Genomic DNA, 22,316 nt, shown 5'->3' with positions numbered 1-22,316 from the left:
ACCCTGAATTTTTGTTTATTGATTTACCGAGAAACAGGGAATTGCATATCATTCACTGAGGTCATGTTTTCTATGTTCCAGATGTAGATTCTTATATGATGATTGTAACAAATGAGATCTATTTTTAATGAGAGAATCAGCTACATTTTAAAAGAAGACAGCCTCTTATGATAGTTGTTGTGCGTCATAGGTACGGAGCTTCATGATAACAGAAGAGTTGCCAGCAGGTGTAATGAGGGTGCTCTCTTTTTATTCCAGCTGTATCTTTTCAGAGGCTAAGAGCTTACTAATTAAAATGCAGAAGGGAGAATAGGTTAAAGGGGTTTTTTTTGTACTTGTTCAATTTCCAGCACTGAATCATAGTGTATTAAGATTCTGGATTGTGTTTTCTAGAGTAGCTATAGCAACATCTCCATTTTGCTGGCTTTTTATGTTTCTTTAATATAGTTCACTGCTACAATATTTACCTTGCTTCTGCCCACTGTTGCCTGTATATATATGACTCTGGCATTTTAAGTATAATGTCCCGTTGATTCAAATGTTAATATTTTTTCTTCTTTTGTAAACAAAATGTGTTAAATTTCTGTCCTTCTAGTGGTTATAATTAGCTCACTACTATGCTATTAATTCTGATGGATCTTTATGATTCTGGATACCTTTTACTCTGATTCTGAGGAGGGACTTTGCACCTGGCATTGTCAGAGTGTAAGTGCACACTTCATTTGATTACAAAACACTTATCTGTATCCTACCGGTCTATTCTATTGACAGAATATTCCTAACACTACCTATAATCACTGATGTAGTTTGTTTTACAACGTTATTCAGGTTTAATTATTTTATGAGGGATGAAAGAAGGGTTAAGTATTGTTCCAATATTTTATCATACAGTGAAACCTGTTTTAAGCAACCATTCTACATTTACAGAATCTTTATGCTTAGTACTTGGCCTCCTGTACTTGGCCTTAGATTGTATTAGATTTTGACATAACAATCTGCTTGAGTAAGGGGTAGCATGTGGCTTCATTGCCCTAGGAGTAGGCAGAAACTGACTGGGCATGTCTACATGAGATACTAACTGTGCAATAGCCAAATAATACTGCACAGTAGGACTCTGCGAAGCTTCAGTAGCCAATTCAATTCGGACGAGATTTGGCCTGATTTGGCAGCCGAATATCCAAATCTGAATTGAATCAAGAGACCCATTAAAAGCTCCAAATTGAATCAAAGCTTCCAAATCGATTCGGAAAGATTTGGAAAAGAGTCAGAGATTTGGCAGGCAGACATGCAGGAAACAGAAACTGAGAAGAGGGAGGGGGAGAAGGGAGTGGAAAGACTGCTCTGATATTGACATCTGTAGCTGGCCAGTGACTGTGATCTTTCTCTGAGCTCCCTTTCAATCACAGTGCTCTGGGGGAGGGATGTCGAAACAACATATAAGGCTGTGCGTGAACTCATCTAAGTGCCTTTTGTGACCTGTCTGTCTGTCTCTCTGTTGCAGCAGCAGTGTCCATTGGCAATTTGTAGGTGGTGCATGTGGGTGCACGTGCACCCCTGAGATTGGGTGTGCGCCCCCTGGAAGCACCAGCTGCGAAACCGGAAGTGCTAGCAGAAGTGCGCTTCTGGTTTTGCCAGTTTTACCACTGGTGGTTCTGGGCTTGGCGATCAGCCACTGGGGACCTGCCCCCCTTCCCCCATTGGTGATCTGGTGCCCCCCCAGACTTGGGAGGCACCAGTCACCTATGGCAGCATCTGAAGGGCTTGGTAGTAGGTAGTCTCTTGCCACGAAGTTCTATCCAATCCTTTCCTATTTACCCTTGCCTACAACCCCTATTGTTATCCAATCCATTCCATTCAGCTTATTCTTCCCCAAAAATCCTCTTATTTGTTCTTGTTAGTTTTGGGTTTTTTTCCTCCCACATAAAGAAATCTGTGTTTTCTCTGATAGTGTGTCATCACTGTGCAGGAAAGCACAACATATATTACAAAAGTTACACACAGACACACACACATTTTGTAGCACACCAAACATCATGAAGCATGCTGGAAAGGCAGGTGTCAGGTCTTCTGGAAGAGGAGGAAGAGGGGGCAGAGGGAGAGCTGCAAGTCCCACCCCCCCGCCCCCAAACATAGACACACCTTCTTTCTTGGTAGCAAGGAGTCTTCTGCTGCTAGTGGGAGCAAGGAGGTGGGAGCTGTGTCTGCACCTGCAGCACCACCAGTAACACCAGTAACCACAACCAGGAGCAGCATGACGTTCTCCACTCCAATTGTGGTTGCCAGCATGAGCCTTTCAGTGCCAGAGGAGAAGCTTGATCTGGAAGGGGGGGACCTGAGTGCCATAGCCAAGGAAATTATGGGGAAGGAGGGGGAATCTGAATTTGTGCTCCACACTCCTCAAAGTTCCTTTAGAAGCAGGTCTCCTTCTCCAGAAGGTGCCTCAGGGGAGATTGTGGGGGCAGGTAGCTCAGCTCCTCCTGTTGGTGTGCCTCTGCTTGCTGAGGAGGGGGATAAGGCAGGGTCCCCACCCACAACCCAGAAGCAGGTGGGTAATGTAGTGTGGGATCATTTTGAGGTGGCAGATGTTCCCAGGTATGCTACCTGCCAGCACTGCCAAAAGCAGATCAGCTAGGGTAAGGATGAGAAAGATTTACCACCACAGCAGTGTTGCTGCATCTCAGGAGGCAGCACCCCTTGCCCTTGTTACTCTTCAGCATGGCACCAGTGGGAGCATGTCCATAAAGAAGTCCCCCTCCCCCTCTCACTCCAAAGCTCCCGTCCTCAAGAAGCAGAGGCAGGCCACCCTGGACCAGCAGGGGAAAGGCGTCGACAAAATGGGGCACATTCCCAAGGCAAGTGAGGTCACTCAGAGCATTGGAGAGATGCTTGCTCTGGATGGCCAGTCCTTCTCCTTTGTTGAGTATCCAGGGTTCAGGCAACTCATGGCACTCATGGCTCCATCCTACCAAGTGCCTGCCTGCACCACCTTTAGCAGGACGGTGGTGCCCTCCCTGTATGAGGCATGCAGGGAGTACTTGAGGGAGGAGCTGCAGAAAGCAGGGGTGCAGATAGCCTTGCACTTCACTTCAAACATCTGGAGCAGCTGGAGTGGAGATCATGCTTACCTCTCCCTCACAGAGCACTGGTGTGATCAGTTATGGAATTGGTGAGCTCTCCCTCAAGCAGAGGTGATGGATGAGTCCCATATGGCAAGGGAGATCATGGTGGCCATGAACTGCATGGTGCAGAGGTGGCTCTTTGGGCAGGCTGAGCTCACTTGCTGGTTCATGGTCACCGACAATGGGGCCAATATGGTAAAGGCAGTGCGTGATGTCAACTTTGTTGGCATCCACTGTGTGTCACACAAGTTCCATCTCACAGTCAGGGATGCCTTGGAAGGGGACAGGGCTCCTGGTGACGGCACTGTCACTACCATGACCAGCCAGTTCATCTTGAAATGCAGGAAGGTGGCAGGCTACTTCCATCAGAGCATCAAGTGAGGAAGATGCTGAGGGAGAAACAGGCAGAGCTGAGCATCCCGCAGCACACAATCATGCAGGATGTGGAGACTCAGTGGAACTCCACATACCTGATGCTTGAAAGGCTGGTTGAGCAACAGAAGGCCATCCATGAGATGGCCTTGCTTGGAGAGAGTGGGATCAGAGGCCCTCTTAACAAAACTGAGTGGGATACCATCTCCCAGATCTTGGTGATCCTCAAGCTGTTCCTTGAGGCCACCAAGAGCACTGGTGATTCCCTCCTTAGCCAGGTGATGCCCTCCTTAGCCAGGTGATTCCTGTAGTCAAGGAGCTTGAGAATCAAATGGAGAAGTTCCAGGGGAACAATGTTCCTGGCTGAGGTAAGCCGCTTTCACTAGAGGTGCAGTCACTGGTGAAGAGGCTGAAGGAGGGCATCAAAAAATGGCTGGATCCATTGCGGTCCAGTACAGTCCATGTGCTGGCGGGCATGTGTGACCCAAGGGTGAAGAGGAGCATCTGCAGCAGCAAAACCCTTGAACACTGAACAGAGATGCTGGTGAACAGAGTCTGGGAGGCAGAAGGGCAGTGGCAGGGGGACATGGAAGAGGGGAATCCACTGTCCCATGCCAGTGCTCCAAGCACCAGCCAATCTTCTCCACCACAGCAGCTGCCAATATGGGCCAAGGGCATGGCTTCAGTGTTGGGGTCCAGAGGTACCAGACCGCACCATCTGGCAGGTAGTGCAGAGGCCGTGGTGGCTACCTATTCCGCTGAGGATGTGGAGCTGCTGCAATGCGACCCTTGGACTGTTGGGTAACCCACAGCCAGATGTGGCAGGATCTGGCCACAGTTGCCCAGGAACACCTGTCCTGTCCACTGACCATGTTCCAAGTGAGACGGTGTTCAGTAAGGGTGTGTGAAGCAGGCAATATTTGATTCGGATTTGGATTCAGCCTGATTCAGGGGATAGCGATTTGATTCACTGATTTGGATCAGTGTCCCGATTTGATTCTGCCAAAACTAAATCTGAAGATTTGATTCTGATTTGGAGAATCAGTGTTTTAGCCATAGACACAGCTTTATACATTTTTTTTACGTACCTTAAGGTACCAGGCGTGGCTTGTGAACACTGACATGGTGGGGCAATTGAGTATCTCACGGGAGCACGGGGGAGTCCCTCGTGCACTTGGTGGTGGACCTGGAAGTGTACAAAACACTTTTGACAGATGAGCCTATGAACTTCAGTTCATCAACCTCCTCAATCCAAAAACTCGTGGACTCAATATAGACTTTGGATTTATGACACATTATAATCTGCCTGACATCTAACTCCCCTGGTACCTCTCCACTTTTACTTGCTTCATCCCCCTTTCTACCCCCCTCCCCCCCAGCCTGTCTCTCACCCCCTGATGCTTCAATTTACATTTTCACTGACTGACTTTCTTGCTTACAACCCAGCCTCTGACTTCTTTACTATTCATTTCATCCAGAAAGAGCACACACACGAACTGCAGATGCTTCCTTAGCCTGAGTAAGGGTTTTTAAACCCAAAAGCTTCCCAAGATATATTTCTCCAACTATTCAGTTGATCTAATAAAAGATATCACATCTACTCAAAGAACCTTTCCTGCCTGTTTCTTAGAGCAACATGGCTACACCAGAAACCCAGTTAACACACACACGTGACATGAGTTTTGCTTTCAACAGTTTGAGGGGCACTTTTACAGAAACCCCTGCACCTATCTCCTTGAAACTTGGCAGGCTTCATGCCCTCAAAAGGGGCTACCATCCCTGCTGTTTTCATCCAAATCTGCAAAAAATGACAAAGTTATAGGTATTTTAATTATTCCCCATTATAGTCTGTGGCCGAATCACCGAATCGGCTGATTTGGCAGCTGAATCTCCAAATCCGATTCGACTGAATCAAATCATGACAGTGATTCAAATCACTGAATTGAATCACTATCCCTCTGAATTGGCTGAGTCCAAATTCAAATCAAATACTTGCTGCTTCGCACAGGCCTATTGCACAGTAGTGTGTCATAGTACCAACAGTGCTGATACCTTATTGCACAGTATTATTAGGTTACTATGCAGTAGCATCACTAAAAAGGTGTTCACCAGTGCTACTGCGCAATAATTCCAGTTACTAGATGCATCTACACGTGTGCTGGACTATGCAATAATTGACATTACTGTGCAGTCCTGGTGCCACATAGGTCATTTCTGATGCTACTGCTCAGTAGCTCATTGCAACTGCGTAGTAGCGTTGGCATCACGGTTTGTGCCCGCTGACACTATGTCACCACAGCAACAAATTACGGTGATGTATTTTATTACTACAGTGTGTAGCGTCTCATATAGATTCACCCACTGTGCATTTATTTAGTACTTGATTATACAATTACTAAATAAATTTGCAGTCACCACTGTGCAGTAGCATCTCATGTAGGTACTCCCACTGACTCAAAGTCACAGTTCTTTTCCTTTCCATCCCCTTTACCAGGCACTGATTTCTTTATACTCTGCACCATCTTATTTGTACTTGCAGTGAACCGGGAAGGAGGCCAAGTCAGATTCTGCCCTTTTACTGTCCTTGTCTGCCCATTGCATTGTAGTCAGACTAGTGGCTCTACAAAGGGTGTTCTCTCTCTGTGCTGTGACCTTGCTGTTCCGTGCAGTAATATACGCAGACAATTGGCCACACTTGCCCAAACTGTGGCCATGCTTGAGGTGTTTTCTTATGATAAGCAGTTACCTATAAAGAGTTAGATCTCCTATACATTTTGCAACATATGTATGCAATGTGCTTATGGATACTCTGCCAGATCAAACAATTCTTTGATTGCATTTAGGATCAGGATTCCTTCTATCTGTACTTGTCAGGCATGATATACAGGTAGGCTGTAGATTATTCTGAGAAGCTTTTATACTTACTTGTTATTTTATTTTGCATATGGTGATTATACAGGTACAACATCATTTTTTTTTCTCATTCCATAGTTTTATTCTTATTTTTCTTGTTCCAACTTCCAATTTTTGGATGAGATAGTTAGTGAGAGATCATTTACTCTTAAAATGTTATTTGCACAAGTCATGCCACCTGGGAGGCCTGTGATCCCTCCTCGTGCTGCTTCTGCGGTATGAAGGCTTTGCTGATGTTGGCTGTGATGCATGTGGCCCTGGGTGCTTTGAAGTTAGACAGCCCTAATCTAGATTGTGTTTCATCTGGTTAACATTTGTGAGCTTTTTCGTGCAGTTTCATCCTAATTCATCCTCACACCCAAGTCTTTATTAGATGCTTTCAGTAATAATATGTTGCAGGTAATTCAGTTACATGAGGTCAAAAAGACTTGAAGATCCATATATGGCAGTTTCTATTAATCATCTACATTATGTATTATCTCATAGTTTATTGGTTTGACATGACAATTAGCCTTGGATAACACAACTGTGGCCCAGCTGAACTGTGACAAAATGCCTCCTGACTTAATGGGATTGGGATTCAACTAATCATTTCAATTGTTCATATACATTGACACAGGCTCAGTTACAAAACCATGTAAAAATGCCTCAGAAAATAAAGATGATGTAGATGCTCAAGGAGTGAAGTAGCGGAAACTGACTGCTTCTGTCTCTATCAGTATGCTTTCTGTCATCTTTCCCTGATGTAGCTATCACCCTGGCATTGCCAACCACAAGAAATAATTAAAGCAGTTTGAGAATTATTATAAAGAATGGCTGACACCTTGAGGTAGAAATGGTACAAAAGAAGATTCATACTCAATTCCATATCCTGCAAAGTATCCATATCCAGATGCTGAAAGTAGGGTACCTACTAATGAAGGTACCCTAAAACATTATAAATCTATGGGCCTTACTCCCTTATTTTTCGATAACCTTGAATAATGTTGACTGAAAATACTGTGGAGAGTTATGAGTATCCTAAACTTGCCCAGTGCCTTCCTCTTTGGCATCATAGCAGTTCATTAAAAACTGAAGCAATCACTAAAGTCTGCCTCTAGGGAGATATAGGTCAGAAAGCTAGTTTCTCTGAGAGAAAAATATATTTCTCTGCCTGAGTAGAGGTCAGAATAGCTAATTATCAATGAGCTGTGCTACATAAATATAATTATACCCTGTGGGTTAGAGTGCCAGACTTTGGAGGCACACTTCCAGTAGGCTTGAGAAAGGAATTTAGGTCTGTTTGTTCTGAAGGGTGGTTAATTGCTCAAGTGTCCCTAGAGGCAGATACTAGAGTGCATTTTTATTACTATAAAAACTACTGTATGAAGGATTTCTGGTTATTAAGTAGGTTCAGACTGTGGTCCAATATCCTTCTTTTGATGGAATGGATTTATTTTTGCAGGGATTGAAAAGGCACTGTGTGCTCTCTAAGGATTCCAGATTTAACTGAAGACACTTGTGTATACCCTAAGGACTTTAGTTATAACCCTCCCTCAAAGTGCAGCCTACTTTTGAGGCTACATTGGTTAGCTACAGGATTCAGAGCATCTTTTGGAAAATTAATTCTGAGTGGTAATTTTACATTCATAAATGGTTGAACTTTAACATATGAAATGTTCATACTGATCAGTCCTCACTGGAGTCCCTCTATCCTTTAGCCATTTTAAAAAAAGACCATGACTAAGTTGTTTAAACTGGATGTATGTAGTACTATCTTTTGCTAACACTGGGCATGTCTATACGAGACGCTAAATACGCAGTAGACAAATTCTACTGCACATTAGCCCGGCAGGCAAAAACCATGTTAATTAGTCTACTGCGCATTAGTATCACAGAAAGTGTGCATCAGCATTACTGTTCAGTAGTGCCAATTATGCAGATTAAGTTAGTACCTGTTATTACAGGTATTAAACTTAATAGGCTGTAATTATGGTGCATTAATGAACATGCAGACATGCCCACTGAGAACTACATTTTGAAGTTCGGTGTAACAGGGGGTGCCTCCTGGGGCTGAACTCTGTGGCCCGCCCGCCTGTCACCGTGACAGCAGGCCTACTCAGGGCCAAGCTCTTCATGGCCCGCCCACCTGTCTCTGGGCAACCGCCCGCTCATCTCGCCTGCCACGCCTTTGATGATAATGAGTTTAATTATGATGACAATTAAGCGGGAGGCTGCCCTTCGACTGCCCCGATGCCCAGGGGCGCTCTGCAGCTCTGACCTCCCCTAATACTGCAGCCCAAGCCTCGCAGATGGCATCATGGTGTTCTTCCTCACCGCCCCCCACACTGGGCCCCAGAATCTTCTATGCAAGACCCCACTATGGTCTTCTCTACTCAGGCGGCCACTCCGCCGTCATCTGGGCTACCTCACCCCCCGAAGCCTTGTTCCCCTCTTGGGTGTGGTTCCCCCGGAACCTTCGGCTACCTAGCCCTGGCCCACCTCAAGGCCAGTCGGGACCCCAGGCCCCCGGCTCTTGGGCGTCCCTCGCGGTGGGCCCCCAGCCCTTTTGACCCTCACTGGTCCTGGCCCCAGCATGGGCCAGTTGAGGGGACTCTCCCCTTCGGGCTGGGTCTTTCTAGCCACTCACTCTACTCCTCGGGCCTCACCATGCCACTACTCCCTTCCTCCTAGGAGCAACTGCGGCACCTCGCCCACCTTACTCCCACTCTTGGGGTCCGCCCTCTCTGGGCCCCTCACCCACACGGGCCCTCTCGGCCCTTATCACACGGGCCCTCTCGGCCCTCCTCCAACTCAGGGGTCACCCACCCGGTGGTGGTGGGAGCTAGGGGTTAAGGCGCCCCGACCCACCTTTCACCGGGGTGATCACTGGCCTGGCATTTCCTGGGGGCTCCCGCGCCACTGAGAGCCCCACCAGACCACCCACTCCCGGCAGGGTGCAGTTTCAGGTCATGCCCAGGACCAGGAGCCTCCTACCATCCCCTTGCAGCTCCCCCTTACCTCCGGGCATTCACCGCAGCCCTAAGGCCAGGCAATGTTGCTGCCTGACCTGTTGTAGCCAAACTGCCTGGTTTATATAGGCCCCAAAATGGCTGCCCTAATCAGGCCCCAAAATGGCTGCCCTAATCAGTCACCTGGAGGCTGCCAGCTCCAGGCCCTTAAAGTGGCAGGAGCACCCTGTGCTCCGCCACACTGGGCTTCAGGGACTTTACAAATTCTCCTAACCTTCCTGACAAAGCTTTTAACATACACTAGTGTTTTAGTGATTTTTATCCTTTTTTATCTTCACTTTTAATTAAAAAAAATATACAGTGTGTTTATAAAGTGTGACTTTAAACATTAATAACATTGGATGTACACATATTAGAAGCAAACTGTGAATGATGATTGAAAGCATAATTCATTAAGTTTCAACACAATACAGCTCAAATTTCTAGACTTCAACATAACTGTCTTCTTTCATGATATATCATTCAATCTGATTTTCCAACTCGTAGAAAACATTTTCCAGTTGCTGTTGAGTGATTTCATGAATTGCATTGTGATCCTTACCCTATGCATGATTTATACTATGCTAAAAAAACTTAAAGATTTATGCTTTCAATCACCATTTACAGTTTGATTCTATCATGTGGATATCCAAAGTTATTGAAGTTTAAAGTTGCAGAAGGACTTTATAAGCACCTTATATAAGGCTGAATGTATGTGTTTACATTTCTGTGTGAAATATATCTATAAATATATGTGTGTATGTGTAATTTTCCCAGTAACAAGATTGCAATCACTTCCATAATCCTAAATTAATTCAATTTCTAGATCTCAGTGTAGATGGCGCATAAATGCTCTTGAAGAGATTTGGTAGAATTTGGAATTAATATGTCTTTTTTTTTTTTTTTTGGCCTCAGGGTATGCTTGTTGGCCAGCTTCTGCCATAGCAGTCTGGAATGTGTGAAGCTCAATTTTTGCAAGAACATCACTCTGGATGCAGTTAAAAAGCTTTGTAAAAAGTGTAAGAGGTAATTACTTTGACTTGATACACAGGAAGAGCTCCACTCTCCTCTCAATGCTCAGCTAAAATTTCAAGTTATTCTATCAGGTATAGACTATACTCCCAGTAACTTAATGGGAAACTTAAAGATATCTGTAGACTGGCTGTATATTATGTTTTTATTTTATAATTATAGTAAGAGCTATTGTATTCAAATGTGTTACATGATCTTTTAAATAGCTTTTAAAAATGACAGGAGCTGATAGATCACTGTTTTATACAATATTGTGATTTTCAGAAGTAAACTGGAGAAATACAGGCTAGATAAAATTACTACCAGTTAGGTATATAATTAGTTCAATAACCTCCAGCAAATGTTGGCACTGGATTTGACCCAGATACCCTGTTCTGGGTGGACCCAAACCCTCAGACCAACCACGACTTCTTCATTCGATAATAGGCAAATTTTATCGATACACAGTGATAGCAGATATGAATAATGCAGACAAGACAAACAAAATAACCTTCCTTCATTCTATATCTACCAGTTCTAGGGCTGTCACAGAGGGAACGTATGTCTTGCCAATATGTGAGCTCCACCCTTTGGTTCTTTCTTGAATGTCAGATGTCAGCAGAATGGAGGTTGAGGGCTAAGGTCTACCACCCTTCACCCTCCCAGTGGGGTGGGTGAGATGGGTTGGTGGTGTGCCCTCTGCCCATGGTGGCCTCAGGCTCCCACCTTGGGGACCCTTTGCTGCTCTGAAATCCCTCCTTTTGTATTCTTTTCCTCCTCTGATGACCCTTCATCTCTGGGCATCACTGATTGGTTTCCCTGTTTTATCATACTATCCACATTCTGTTCTGTCAGCATATTCCTTTGTTTCCCAAACCCACCACATGCATACATCTTAATTTGGTCATTTACCAGTGCCTAGATTTGGTCCATCCACCAGAACCAGAAAACCCAAGGGCTCTGCAGCTGGTCATTGTGACCCGGCCACTGCAGCAGAGCCCCTTGTCTCATGTTATGAAACAGTGTGGTACATGTCTTCAGTTTCTCAGCCTGTGTATGCCTCAGACAGGGTGTCTACTGGTTCCAGACACAGTGGGCTTTGAAACTTTGTCACAAACAGGCTTTTAGAAGCCAGTTAACCCTTGCCATTGCCTTGGACCATTATTCTAATGCATATTTACTTTACCTACTAGACACTTTCCAAAAGCAAACCTCTAAATATCATTTTCTAGCCATCAGCAAAGGGTAATTATAAATGGGAAAATGTCAGAATGGTAGGTTTAAGCTGGCATTGCACAACAGTCTGCCCAGGTTCCAGTGCTGTTTAATGTGTTTATTAATTATCTGGGTGCCAAAATAGAGAGCTTCCTGATCAAGTTGCCAGATGACATGAAAAACTGGGAAGGACTGCAGATACATTGGAGGACAGGAGTGGAATTCCAAAGGATCTTGATAGATTGTTGAGCTGGGCTGGAGATAACAGAATGAAGTTCAACACAATGAAGAAGAATAAACAAATGCAAATGAGCAAACATGGAATTGGAGACAACTGGCTGGGCAACAGTATTGCTGAGAAGGATCTGGGGGGATTGGTGGATCACAGATTCAACATGAATCAGTGATGTGTTGCAGTCATAAAAAGGCAAATGTAACTTTGGGCTCAATAGGAATATTAGGTGTCAGACACAGAAGGTGGTAGTATTCCACTAACTGGTGCTGGTTAGGTACACGTGCAAAAGATCCAGGAGCAATTTATTCTCGAGTAGACTACTTGGAAGTACATGTTTCTAGGTACATGTCTACACATGCAGGAATATGGAAGCAAATTCGCTGCTTCTAGTAGCAGACTGCTCCCGCTCTCTGTAGCCCTACAGCCAGCCTCTACAGCAGCCAAGTGGAGCTCTAGGCTCCCCCTAGGTGCTAGCCAGGGGACAGGAGACAGCTGTCTCCTGGCAGGGGCTAGGACATTTTTCCTTGGCTGTGGGAGCTGCCTGCTGCCAGGGCACACTCTGCCACTGGAGCCCAGGTGGGGACAATGATCCTGGGGCCAGGGCTGGGAGATCCTTATCTCTGAACCTGAGCCCTGCAGTCATGGGACCTGGGCTGGGAGATCCTTATCTCCCAGCACTGGCCCCATGACCACGGAGATGCTGCTGGGAGATAAGGATCTCCCAACCCCTGGCCTGCAATCACAGAGCAGGGGCTTGGGTCTCTCTGCTGCCAGGGCAGGAGGATATTGTCCCCTCCTGGGCTCCAATGGCAGAGCCTGCCCTGGCAGCAGGCAGCTCCTGGGGGATAGGGAGCAATCTCCCGCCCCCTTCTGCCCAGCTGACCAGGAGCACATTTGCTTCCAGTGAGGTGTCTACGTGTGCACTACTGCACAGTTACTGATTACAAGTAAAATTGCTACTTGCATTTGCAGCTAGCAAATTTACTTGCTACTAGAGCCAATTGCTGCACAATAACCATCTGCACGTGTAGACATGGATGCTTACTGCACGGTAATTAGCTCTACTGCACAGGAAAGCATCTTGTGTAAATACGCCCAGGTAGAGTTTTGAGTGCAGTTCTAGGTTCCACATTTTAAGGAGAATGTGGAGAAACTGGAGAGGTGGTCCAGAGATAGGCAACAGAAGTGATAGAAGGTTGAAATGCAATCCATGTGGGATAAAGTTGAGAGAGCAAAGCATGTTTAGCTTGAGGAAAAGAAGATTAAGTGAGGGCATGATAGCTGTTTTCAAATATTTGAAAGGCTGCTATAAAGCTGAGGGAAAAAACTGTTCTTTCTTACTGCTGAGGGAAAGACAAGAAATGATAGTTTTAAATTGCAGCAAAGCAGATTGAGATCAGATATGAGGAAAAACTCCTTACTGTTACAATAGTAAGGCAGTGAAATAGACTGCCTGGGGAAGTTGAATCTGTCATTGGAGTTTTTCAAGAAGAAGCAGGATAAAGATTTGATAGGGATAATTTAGGAGTACCTTCCCTGCATTTGTGCAGGGGGTTGGACCAGATGACCCTGGAGGTTCCTTCCAACTCTATTATTCTACTACAAAATGTGATGTTTTTAACAGAGATAAAAAAGTGGTCTGCAGAAAATCAGCCTGAATAAAAATTTCTTTAAACAGACAGTATTATCTCTGTAAGAAATGAGAAAAGGTGCCTTTGTAGCACTACAAATGCATGTTTGTTCACAATCCTAGAAAACTGTGGGATCTCCTTCAGTAGAAGATTTTGGAAGAGGATGGATAGGGATCTTTCTGAGTTGGTTTTGAAATATTAAAACCTGCATCTGTGCATTAGTGTTTACATGAGCTTTGAAGACCTTTCTAACCCTTTGATTCTATGATTTATTATTCCAAATTTTTTGTGGAACTCTTGCTGCAAATAGTGCTGAGTTTGTAGCTAGCGGGTCAGCAGTTCACTGCAAGAATTTAAAATTTAAACTGTCTTAGTTTTGGTTGCACATATAAAATTACAGAGTGTGTGATTGTTCCTTGACTTACTGAATAAAAACAACAGCCCTTGTGCCCAGCAAAAAGAACTGGGCAAAGAGAGCTGGTTACAATGCATTCAATATCTCATAGTTTTAACACAGTAAAGGCTGGTCTATAATGTCTCCGTCCAATTTTGGAACCCTATAAGACAATTAACTCTGCCTATACTAAAATCTGGATCTGGCATTTCTCCACTGCTTTGGCTAACATAAACTATAGGGTAGCCAAGGCAGTGGAGAACATTCCGCATTTATGGATTTTATGGGCTTTTTGTAGGATATGATTAGATTTCTTGTGCAAATATTCTTGTGCAAATACTCCTATTTACAGATTCAGAATTTAATTTCCATGTCTATTCCCCAGTCCTTATTTAAGAGTCACCATTTATAGAAATGTCCCTACCGGTAAACTCATTCACTAGCATATATGAGATAAAAACCTCAAAGCAAATTTGTGCCTCAAAGCACAGTCTAAGCAAATTTATATAAGTATTTAATGTTTATTTGTTGAAATAGCTATTTTCATAATAATGTCTAGTTTTAGACCTTTAAGTTTGTTAGATGTAGCTGCCATGTCAATATGCAAGCTTTAAAAATAATATTTAGTCCATTCATGCAGTTAGGATCACAAGATCACAGTATTTATAGTTAGCTTTGGTGTGAACAAAGCAGGAGTATAGTTCAAGTGCATTTTGAAACAAAACCTATCTGTTAAAAGGAAATTGCGACACTAGTAGAACTCAGTTCAATTTCCCCTTTCCTGTCCCCACCCATCACACTCAAAGTTCTGTATTATATTGCAGAGATTTAGGTCTAAATCCCCTTTTAGCTTTTTTGCACCTAATGGCATGTACACAATCATGTAACTGCAGTTTTTGGCACTGATACACAATTTGGGATTCTGTTCCCCCCTGCAGAGGAATAGAATCCCCTGAGTGCTTGGCTGCTGAAAGAAACAGGTGGGAACCCCCCCACCTCCTTTTAGCCCACTGCCTACAGTGCTTGCCTCAGGGCTCAGCTTCTAGGCCTCCTTCACCCTGAGGGGGTTTGAACTTGCATCTTTTACTTCCAGCAGTGTGCTCTAACCACCAAGCAACAGGTTAGATACTTCCTAGCCCAGTGATTCCCAACTGGGGAACTGTGGCACCCAGCCCCTGTGCAAGGAGGTAAGCACACTGCTTGCTCTTAACCCCACCTGCCCCAGAGTCCTGCAGACAAGGGTCACCCACAGTAGTTCCTTTCCACCCTCCCCTGCAACAGCTGCTTTGAGCAGCATGCTCTGCCATGGACAGGTGGACAACTGTGTGGATGCAGAGACACACTTTTCAGGCTGTTGTGTCCCACATTTCCTTGCATACTCCCAGAGCCAGTGGGATGGGCTGTGGGGGCAGGTGGCTCTGTACTCTGGTGTGTAATTTCTTGGAAGTGCAGCAGTGGGGGTTGTACCTGTTCCCTCAGGTATAGACTTGGGGGTGGGGAGGGGAGGGGGAGGGGAAGGGAGGGGAGGAGCTCCTCCCTTCTGAGCTTCAAGGCTAGGGACAGAAGTTACATATAAAACAGTTTAAGTAATCAGGAACTGGTTTAAACCTGGAACAGAACAGAAGTTCAGTGCACAAAAATGAGTTTCAAAATGGCAGACACTGGTGTAAGATGAACTTGGTTGAATGTAGTATCAGACTTAACAGATTTGGGTCAAACCAGTTTATGAAACTTCTGTCTCAGACCCCTTTCTGGTTCAAGTTAAATCACAGTCCCCCAGTATCCCAGCATGCTTTGCAGCCCTGTGCTGTGCTGTGCTGTCTGCTCCAACAGAGAAGGGTTGGGGGGGGCTAGGGTCTGGGGCCAGGGTTAAACCCCACTTCCCCTGAGTACAGAGCTGCCCTGCCCTGCTAAACTTACTGTTGGCTGTGACTGGACTACAGATCTCAGAGGCACCTGGAAGGAGGAAGAGGAAGTGATGAGCAACCCTGCAGAGTCCTTCTACTGTGATTCTGGACTGGAAATCCCAGAGCCCTTGTGGGGAGGAAGCAAACACACAACCCATGCTGGCTGTGCCAGAGAGTCATGCTCTAGCACCCCCAGCTTCTGGCCTTTGCCACTGCAGGCATGTGGCTGCATTTCCTGAATCAAAAGTAAATGTCTATTCACTTGTTAGTCAGTTTGATCTCTGCAGCTTAGACTAACCTGCAAAGATTGAATCAATTCATCCCTGGGATTTTAACCATCTGTAACCATCTGTAAGATTATGTGTTTTGTTGTCCCCCCTCCCTGGTTCTCATACCACTTCAGCACCGTGTGTATGTGCAGCCCAACACTTTGCCATTGCCAGCTCTTTGTCCCTGGGCTCTGCCCATTCTGGCCCCAGAGCTGGAGTTTACGGGGGATCACTCTGGGTTAACTAACTCCAGAAATTGGCCTGGGAGTTCCTGGTCCCAGGGGTGACCATGTGTAGGGAGTCCAGATGCCATGCTGGAAGCAAACATGAATGGGGCTAGGCAGCCTAAAGGGATCACTTTTGTATTACATTTTAAATTATAATATGAAAATGTAATTAACAAATAACACATTAATTATAGAATGTTTATACTGTAATATTCAAACTATATTTACATTAGCTTTTGAAATAGAGTGCCACTAAATTCTGCAAACTTGTGGAGAGGTGTCTTGAGTCTCAAAAGTTTGGGAACCAGTGGCCTAGACCATCTTCCTGAAATTGTTCCACTGCACATTGCAGTTAAGATTCATGAGATAAAAAGGAATGGGAAAATGTCTACCCTAATGGCAGATGGGTCAGGATCACCTCCCTTCCAGGGCAGAATTCATTTCAGTGAGCCACATAATTTAATTCATGTAGCAGGTCCTCAAAGAATCCATTTGTAAGCACTTGGATAAGAAGGTTGTTAAGAACAGTCAGCATGGATTCACCCGAAGGCAAGTCACGCCTGACCAACCTGATTGCCTTCTATGATGAGATGACTGGCTCTGTGGATGCAGGGAGATCAGTGGATGTGGTATACCTTAGGGCTGTGCAAAATGGCTGTTTCCTTTCTGTTTTGGATTTGGCTGTTTTGGAGAGACAGTGATTTGTTTCAGTCTTTCAGATCACTGTTCCATTTTGATTCAGCCAACTCTGTTTCAGAGTTTTACTGTGGTGCTGATTCAGAGATTTGGATTGTCTGGGGAGAGACAGGCACAGTTGGGCAGCTGCAGGTTCTCCCATGGCTCCTCTGGCCGTGCCTGCTTCTCCCTGGGCAGGGAGAGCCGCAGGAAAAGCCCCCATGGCTTCCCTGCCCAGCCCCATCCCCCACCCAGCCCCAGCTTCCTGGCACTTCGAGGAAAACAAAACAAAACTCCACACGCACCAGCTGTAACAGTGGTGATCAGAGCCTCGGGGGCTTGTGGCAGAGCTGCCCCATGTAGCACAAGGCAGTGGGGGGCAGTGGGGATTGCCCCCCTGCTTGGCACCCATGCAGCAGCTGTTGCATCATGCAGGTGCAGCGTGGCTTGGCAGGGTGCCACACACTGTCTAGGAACTGGGGTGGCTCCACCTGTCAGCTGGAGCCTGGCACCACTCAGTCTCAGTGATCCCAGCTCCCAGACAGCATGCAGCAACCTCCCTCCCTCCCCCCCCCACCCCGGAGCACTGGGATTGGAAGGGACCTCAGGGACAGATTGCAGACACTGGCCAGCTACAGGTGTCAATATCAGAGCAGTCTTCCTCCCCCTTCCCCCTCCCTCTTCTGAGTTTTGGTTTCCCCGCAAGCCCGCCTCCAAAACGTTCTGAAATATCTGAAACTACAGTGCCAGCGGCACTTCTTGGAGGGGGGCACCAGCACTCTGCCAGCCCCCCTTTGCCTGTTGCCTAAGCCGGGAGTGCTCACTTTCAGAGGGGGGCACCAGCACTCTCAGGGGGTGCATGTGCACCCTCATGCACCCCGGATGTGTCACCTATGTCCGAAACATTTCCAAAATGTTTCGGATGGTTTTGTTTAGTTTTGGAGATGTTTCAGAACCTTCTGTTTCATTTTGGATTTGGTGTTTCAGGTGCCGAAATGGGCCAAAACACCTCCAAAACAAAATGGCTGCTGAAGTTTTGCACAGCCCTAGTATACCTTGACTTTATCAAGGCTGTTGATACAGTCTCCCATAGCATTTTAGCAGGCAAGCTAAGGACATATGGTTTGGATGAAAGGACTGTAAGGTGGATAGAAAACTGGCTGAATCATTGGGCTCAGAGGGTTGGCAGCCAGTATCAAATAGAGTGCCCCAGGGGTCATTTCTGGGGCTGGTTTTGTTCAACGTCTTCATCAATGACCTAGAAGATAGGATGGCATGCACCTGCAGCAAGTTTGCAGATGACACCAAACTGGGGGGAGTAGTATATATGCAGGAGGGTAGGGTTAGGATTCAGAGAGATCTTGACAAATTGGAGGATTGGACGAAAAGAAATCTCATGAGGTTCAATAGGGAGAAGTGCAAAATCTTGCATTTACCCTGCATAATGCAAAATCCTGCATTATGAACAATCCCATGCACTGGCACAGGCAAGGAACCAAGTGGCTAAGCAGTAGCTCTGCAAAAAAGGACCTGGGGGTTACAGTGGACAGTAAGTTGAATATAAGCAAACAGTGTGCCCTTGTTGTGAAGAAGGCAAATGGCATACTGGGTTGCATCGGTAGATGCATTGCCAGTAGATCAAGGAAAGTGATTATTCCCCTCTATTCAGCACAAGCAGGCCACATCTGGAGTAGTGTGTCCAGTTTTGGGCCTTCCACTACAAAAAGGATGTGGACAAATTGGAGAGAGTTCAGTGGAGGGCAGCAAAAATGGTTAGGGAGATGGGGCACATGACTTATGAGGAGAGGCTAAGGGAACTGGATTTATTTAGTCTGGAGAAGAGAAGACTGTGAAGGGATGGTTCCAAACAGGATGGAGCTGGATTGTTCTCAGTGGTGGCAGATGACAGAACAAGGTGCAATGGTCTCAGGCTGCAGCAAGGGAAGTTTAGGTTAGATATTAGGAAAAGCTTTCTTATACAGGTTACCCAGAGAGGTTGTGGAATATCCATCCTTGGAGGCTTTTAAGACCTGGCTAGACAAAGCCTTGGCTGGGCTGATCTAGTTGGGGCTGGTCCTGCTTTGAGCAGGGGTTGGACTAGATGACCTCCTGAGGTCCCTTCCAACCCTAATTTTTCTATGATTCTGTGATTTTTGGCTTATTGTGTTCTTCTTGATCTGAATGTCTTTCTCTCTTGATTGTCCTTCAGAGAGAGATGGGGAGGAGGTCTGGATTAGCTTAACCCATGGGTTGGTCACTGGAGCACTTTGCTGGGAATCAGGAGACAGGTTCAAATCCATATAGGTAACAAGGGACCCAGAACCTTGTCTCTTGCCCTCTTGACCAAGTGCCTTAGCTGTTGAGCTAGAAAAGGTTGGAGGTGAATAACACACACCATTTGTAGTTCTTCCCCGCTTAACACTTTGCTACTTACCTAATCCTATTTTGCTGTACAGCTGTCCAGGAAGAGCACAGTGAGCATGCTCAGTGAATACACACTGGCTTGTGTGTATGTAGCTTCATGTGAATCACAAACTGTGCTTCAGTGCAAAAACTGCAATTGTGTGGCTGCCTACATTCCATTCTAGCTCATAAAGGGAAATAGGATTTGACCCATAGTCTTTCTTTTATCATTTTCGTTATAAAACTTTATGTATAAAAGACTCTTATGAACCTTGGCAGATAGGAGCATGTCTTAAATTGGCAACTTTGACAGGTGATTTTTTTTAAGTTCTTGTTTAAGAACTGTGTGAACCTTTGGCTTTTTAGTTGAAGAGCTATGTGCATAATGTTTTATGTGCATTCCAGATGCTTTTGTGTAGTTTTACAACTTTGTAAATCTTTTATCCTTTCTGGTTTATTTGTAGTTCTTAGTCATGTAACCTTTAATTGTCTTTTGTTTTAAAGGAACAGCTTAACCTCTTTTAATGTTTCCTCATTTTGGAGCTTGCTGGGAGATATTTTTAATGGCATTTCTCTTTTCCTTTCTTCCCCTAAAACTGTTTGGTTGTAAATAAATGGAAAGGGTAGTCTGGTGTTTTTAAATGACTTCAGGATAGAAATAGGTCAGATGCCAAAGTATTGCACGGGTTTAGTGTACTCAAGTTAGTTGTATTTTCCTTTTTTCAACATTTATATGCAGGCATACATATAACCTAAATAAGATTCTTGTTAGGGTACATTAAAAACAGAACCAAAATATGGGCCCATAGAGAGAACTCCTCCTGCCCACAACCCCCCCCCAAACCAAACCAAAACCAAAACAAACAAACAAAAAAACCCCACCCATATGTTCTGGCTGCAAACCCTAGTGATATTTTTTACCTGGATTCCTATTCTGCTGTCATAGAAATATCCAGATGCAGGTCCACAAAGGAACTGAGGTACCTCAGTCCAAGAGTGCAATTATCAAACCTAGTGTCTATCCCTGTAGGCACTTAGAGTCCATAGGCACTTAAGTTTTCAGCCCAGGCACTTATAGTTCTGTTTCTGGACATGTCCATCAGCATCTTGGTTTCCCCGGTGCTGAGCAAATGGGTCTCTATCTCATGCCTAAGATCACTGTGGGAACCACAGATTAGATGTTCCCCTACCTGTCCCCTGAGGGTCCTGATCCAATAGATGTGCTCAGAGCTTGCCTAATACATTCCTACAGCATCAAGCTCTGCACAAAACAATGGCAGCAGCTGCTTTCAAAACACAGGAGGTGGTTTTGATGCCCCACTGCCTATTATCTAATAGCCAAATGGGAAGCCCAATGTGGGAGATCCCCAGTCAGTTTCTTTTTCTGCTTGAGGAGTTTGCACCCAAAACTCCCATCTCACAGAAGAATACCAGAAGCTATTTGGGCTATTTTAGGGTAGGGCCACTCTAGGAATCCTGTTGTTCCACTCTGAAGGAAAGAAGTGACATTTCATTGTGAAAGAGTGTGTGCAAACAATAACAAGGCTCTGCAGTCCAGTGATTAGTGTAGTCACCTGTATTCCTGTCTTTGCTCCAAGGGCTATTTACGTATTTTATCCAGTGGCTGTGTAATATAAACAGTCCTTGGGGTAGGGACTGAATCCTCCTGCTTTCTACAGATTCATGCTCAATCTTTCTAGCTTGGGCTCAGTGAACCAGCTTCAGCAGTGAGTCTCCCTTGCCCTCTCTGCTCAGCCTGTACCTGGGAGCTGAGAAGTTGGATTTGAAACCCCAAATTTAGGCAGAGGATAGTACTGAGCCTGGGTCTTCCACAACCTGAGTTGCAGAACCTGTACTCTAACCACTGTGGTATTGGATAAGAAAGCTTACCGCTTCTTTTTGAGGAAAGAAAAAAGGACTGATTCCTTCTGCAGTTTTGGAAAAAGTCGAGCTGGGAACTTTGGATCCTGTGAAGTAAGTGCCTCCTTACAGCCCCATATTAGTTGCCTAAATCCTGTAGAGAGACAGGATTTAAGACACCCTCTTCAGCATTTCTTTTTACTTTGTTTAAGCAGCTTCTCACTTGGGGTGCTGTCTGTTTTGGATCCCATTAGTAGGGGCCTAATTCTCCCTGTTCACTGTATGAAGAGTGTATGTGCTTAACTAACAGATGTGGATTCTGCTTTCCTGACCAGGAGCTTAAAAGAACTAGGATCAGGAGCTCAGCTTTGTAGATATAGCCTGAGCTGAGATTCAGATTTCTTATAATACAGTTTCAATGGCAGTTTTTGATGTTCTTAATCTAGATTTTGATAGGGAATTTCTTCTTATATTCAGCTTACTCATCAGGGTATGGGGAACTTTTGGCAACATGACTGTCAGAACCGTGCCTTCCAGGGACCAGATAGCCAAAGCCACAGTTTTTTCCAGATGAAAGCTCAGTTCTCAATCCCCTACACAAACTACCCCTTTGTAATTGAAGTCATTTATCATTCTTGGACAAATTCTCTTAGCGCATGTTTATACATCCAGAAAATTTTGAATAGAATGTGTGGGTTTTTATATCTAAAAAGAATTTTAAAAGGTTTCATAGTACTTTCCTCTGTTTTGTACTAATAATCTACATTTCGGAGATGTATTTAACTAGCCAGTTGTTTGACATAAAATTTTCAAGTGGTGCATGTCTTAGGGATGTAAATCCCATGGAAAGTCAATGAGATTTAGACTCCTGTTTGGAGCACTGTGATATGTACAGAAAATATTTTGTACTGTATCCTTTTTGTTTATATCTTCTGTATATTTTATGTACAAAACTTATCTTTACTTGCACAACTAATAACTCCTTATATTATTACAAATGAAAATAATCTGATTTAACTTACTTTCATCATTATAAGTGCCCATTCTGTTCTCAGTTACCGAGGATGTTGTGTTTGTGAGACTGAGCGAGCAACT

The 22,316-nt window shown here is 44.9% G+C and overlaps 1 protein-coding gene across 1 annotated transcript in view; it reads left to right on the top strand.

The window, feature by feature from the left end:
- Positions 1–22,316, top strand: part of LOC102558997 (F-box/LRR-repeat protein 20-like) — an 88,520-nt gene that overhangs the window by 64,041 nt on the left and 2,163 nt on the right. The window contains exon 10 of the mRNA XM_019477979.2: positions 10,310–10,420. Coding sequence (XP_019333524.2) covers positions 10,310–10,420 — 111 coding nt within the window. The remainder of the gene's footprint in view (positions 1–10,309; positions 10,421–22,316) is intronic.

This window comes from Alligator mississippiensis, chromosome 3 (genome assembly GCF_030867095.1).
Source record: "Alligator mississippiensis isolate rAllMis1 chromosome 3, rAllMis1, whole genome shotgun sequence".
Classification (NCBI taxonomy): domain Eukaryota; kingdom Metazoa; phylum Chordata; order Crocodylia; family Alligatoridae; genus Alligator; species Alligator mississippiensis.
Note: the sequence above shows the minus strand (reverse complement) of the source record. Positions and strands in the feature narration are given on the sequence as shown.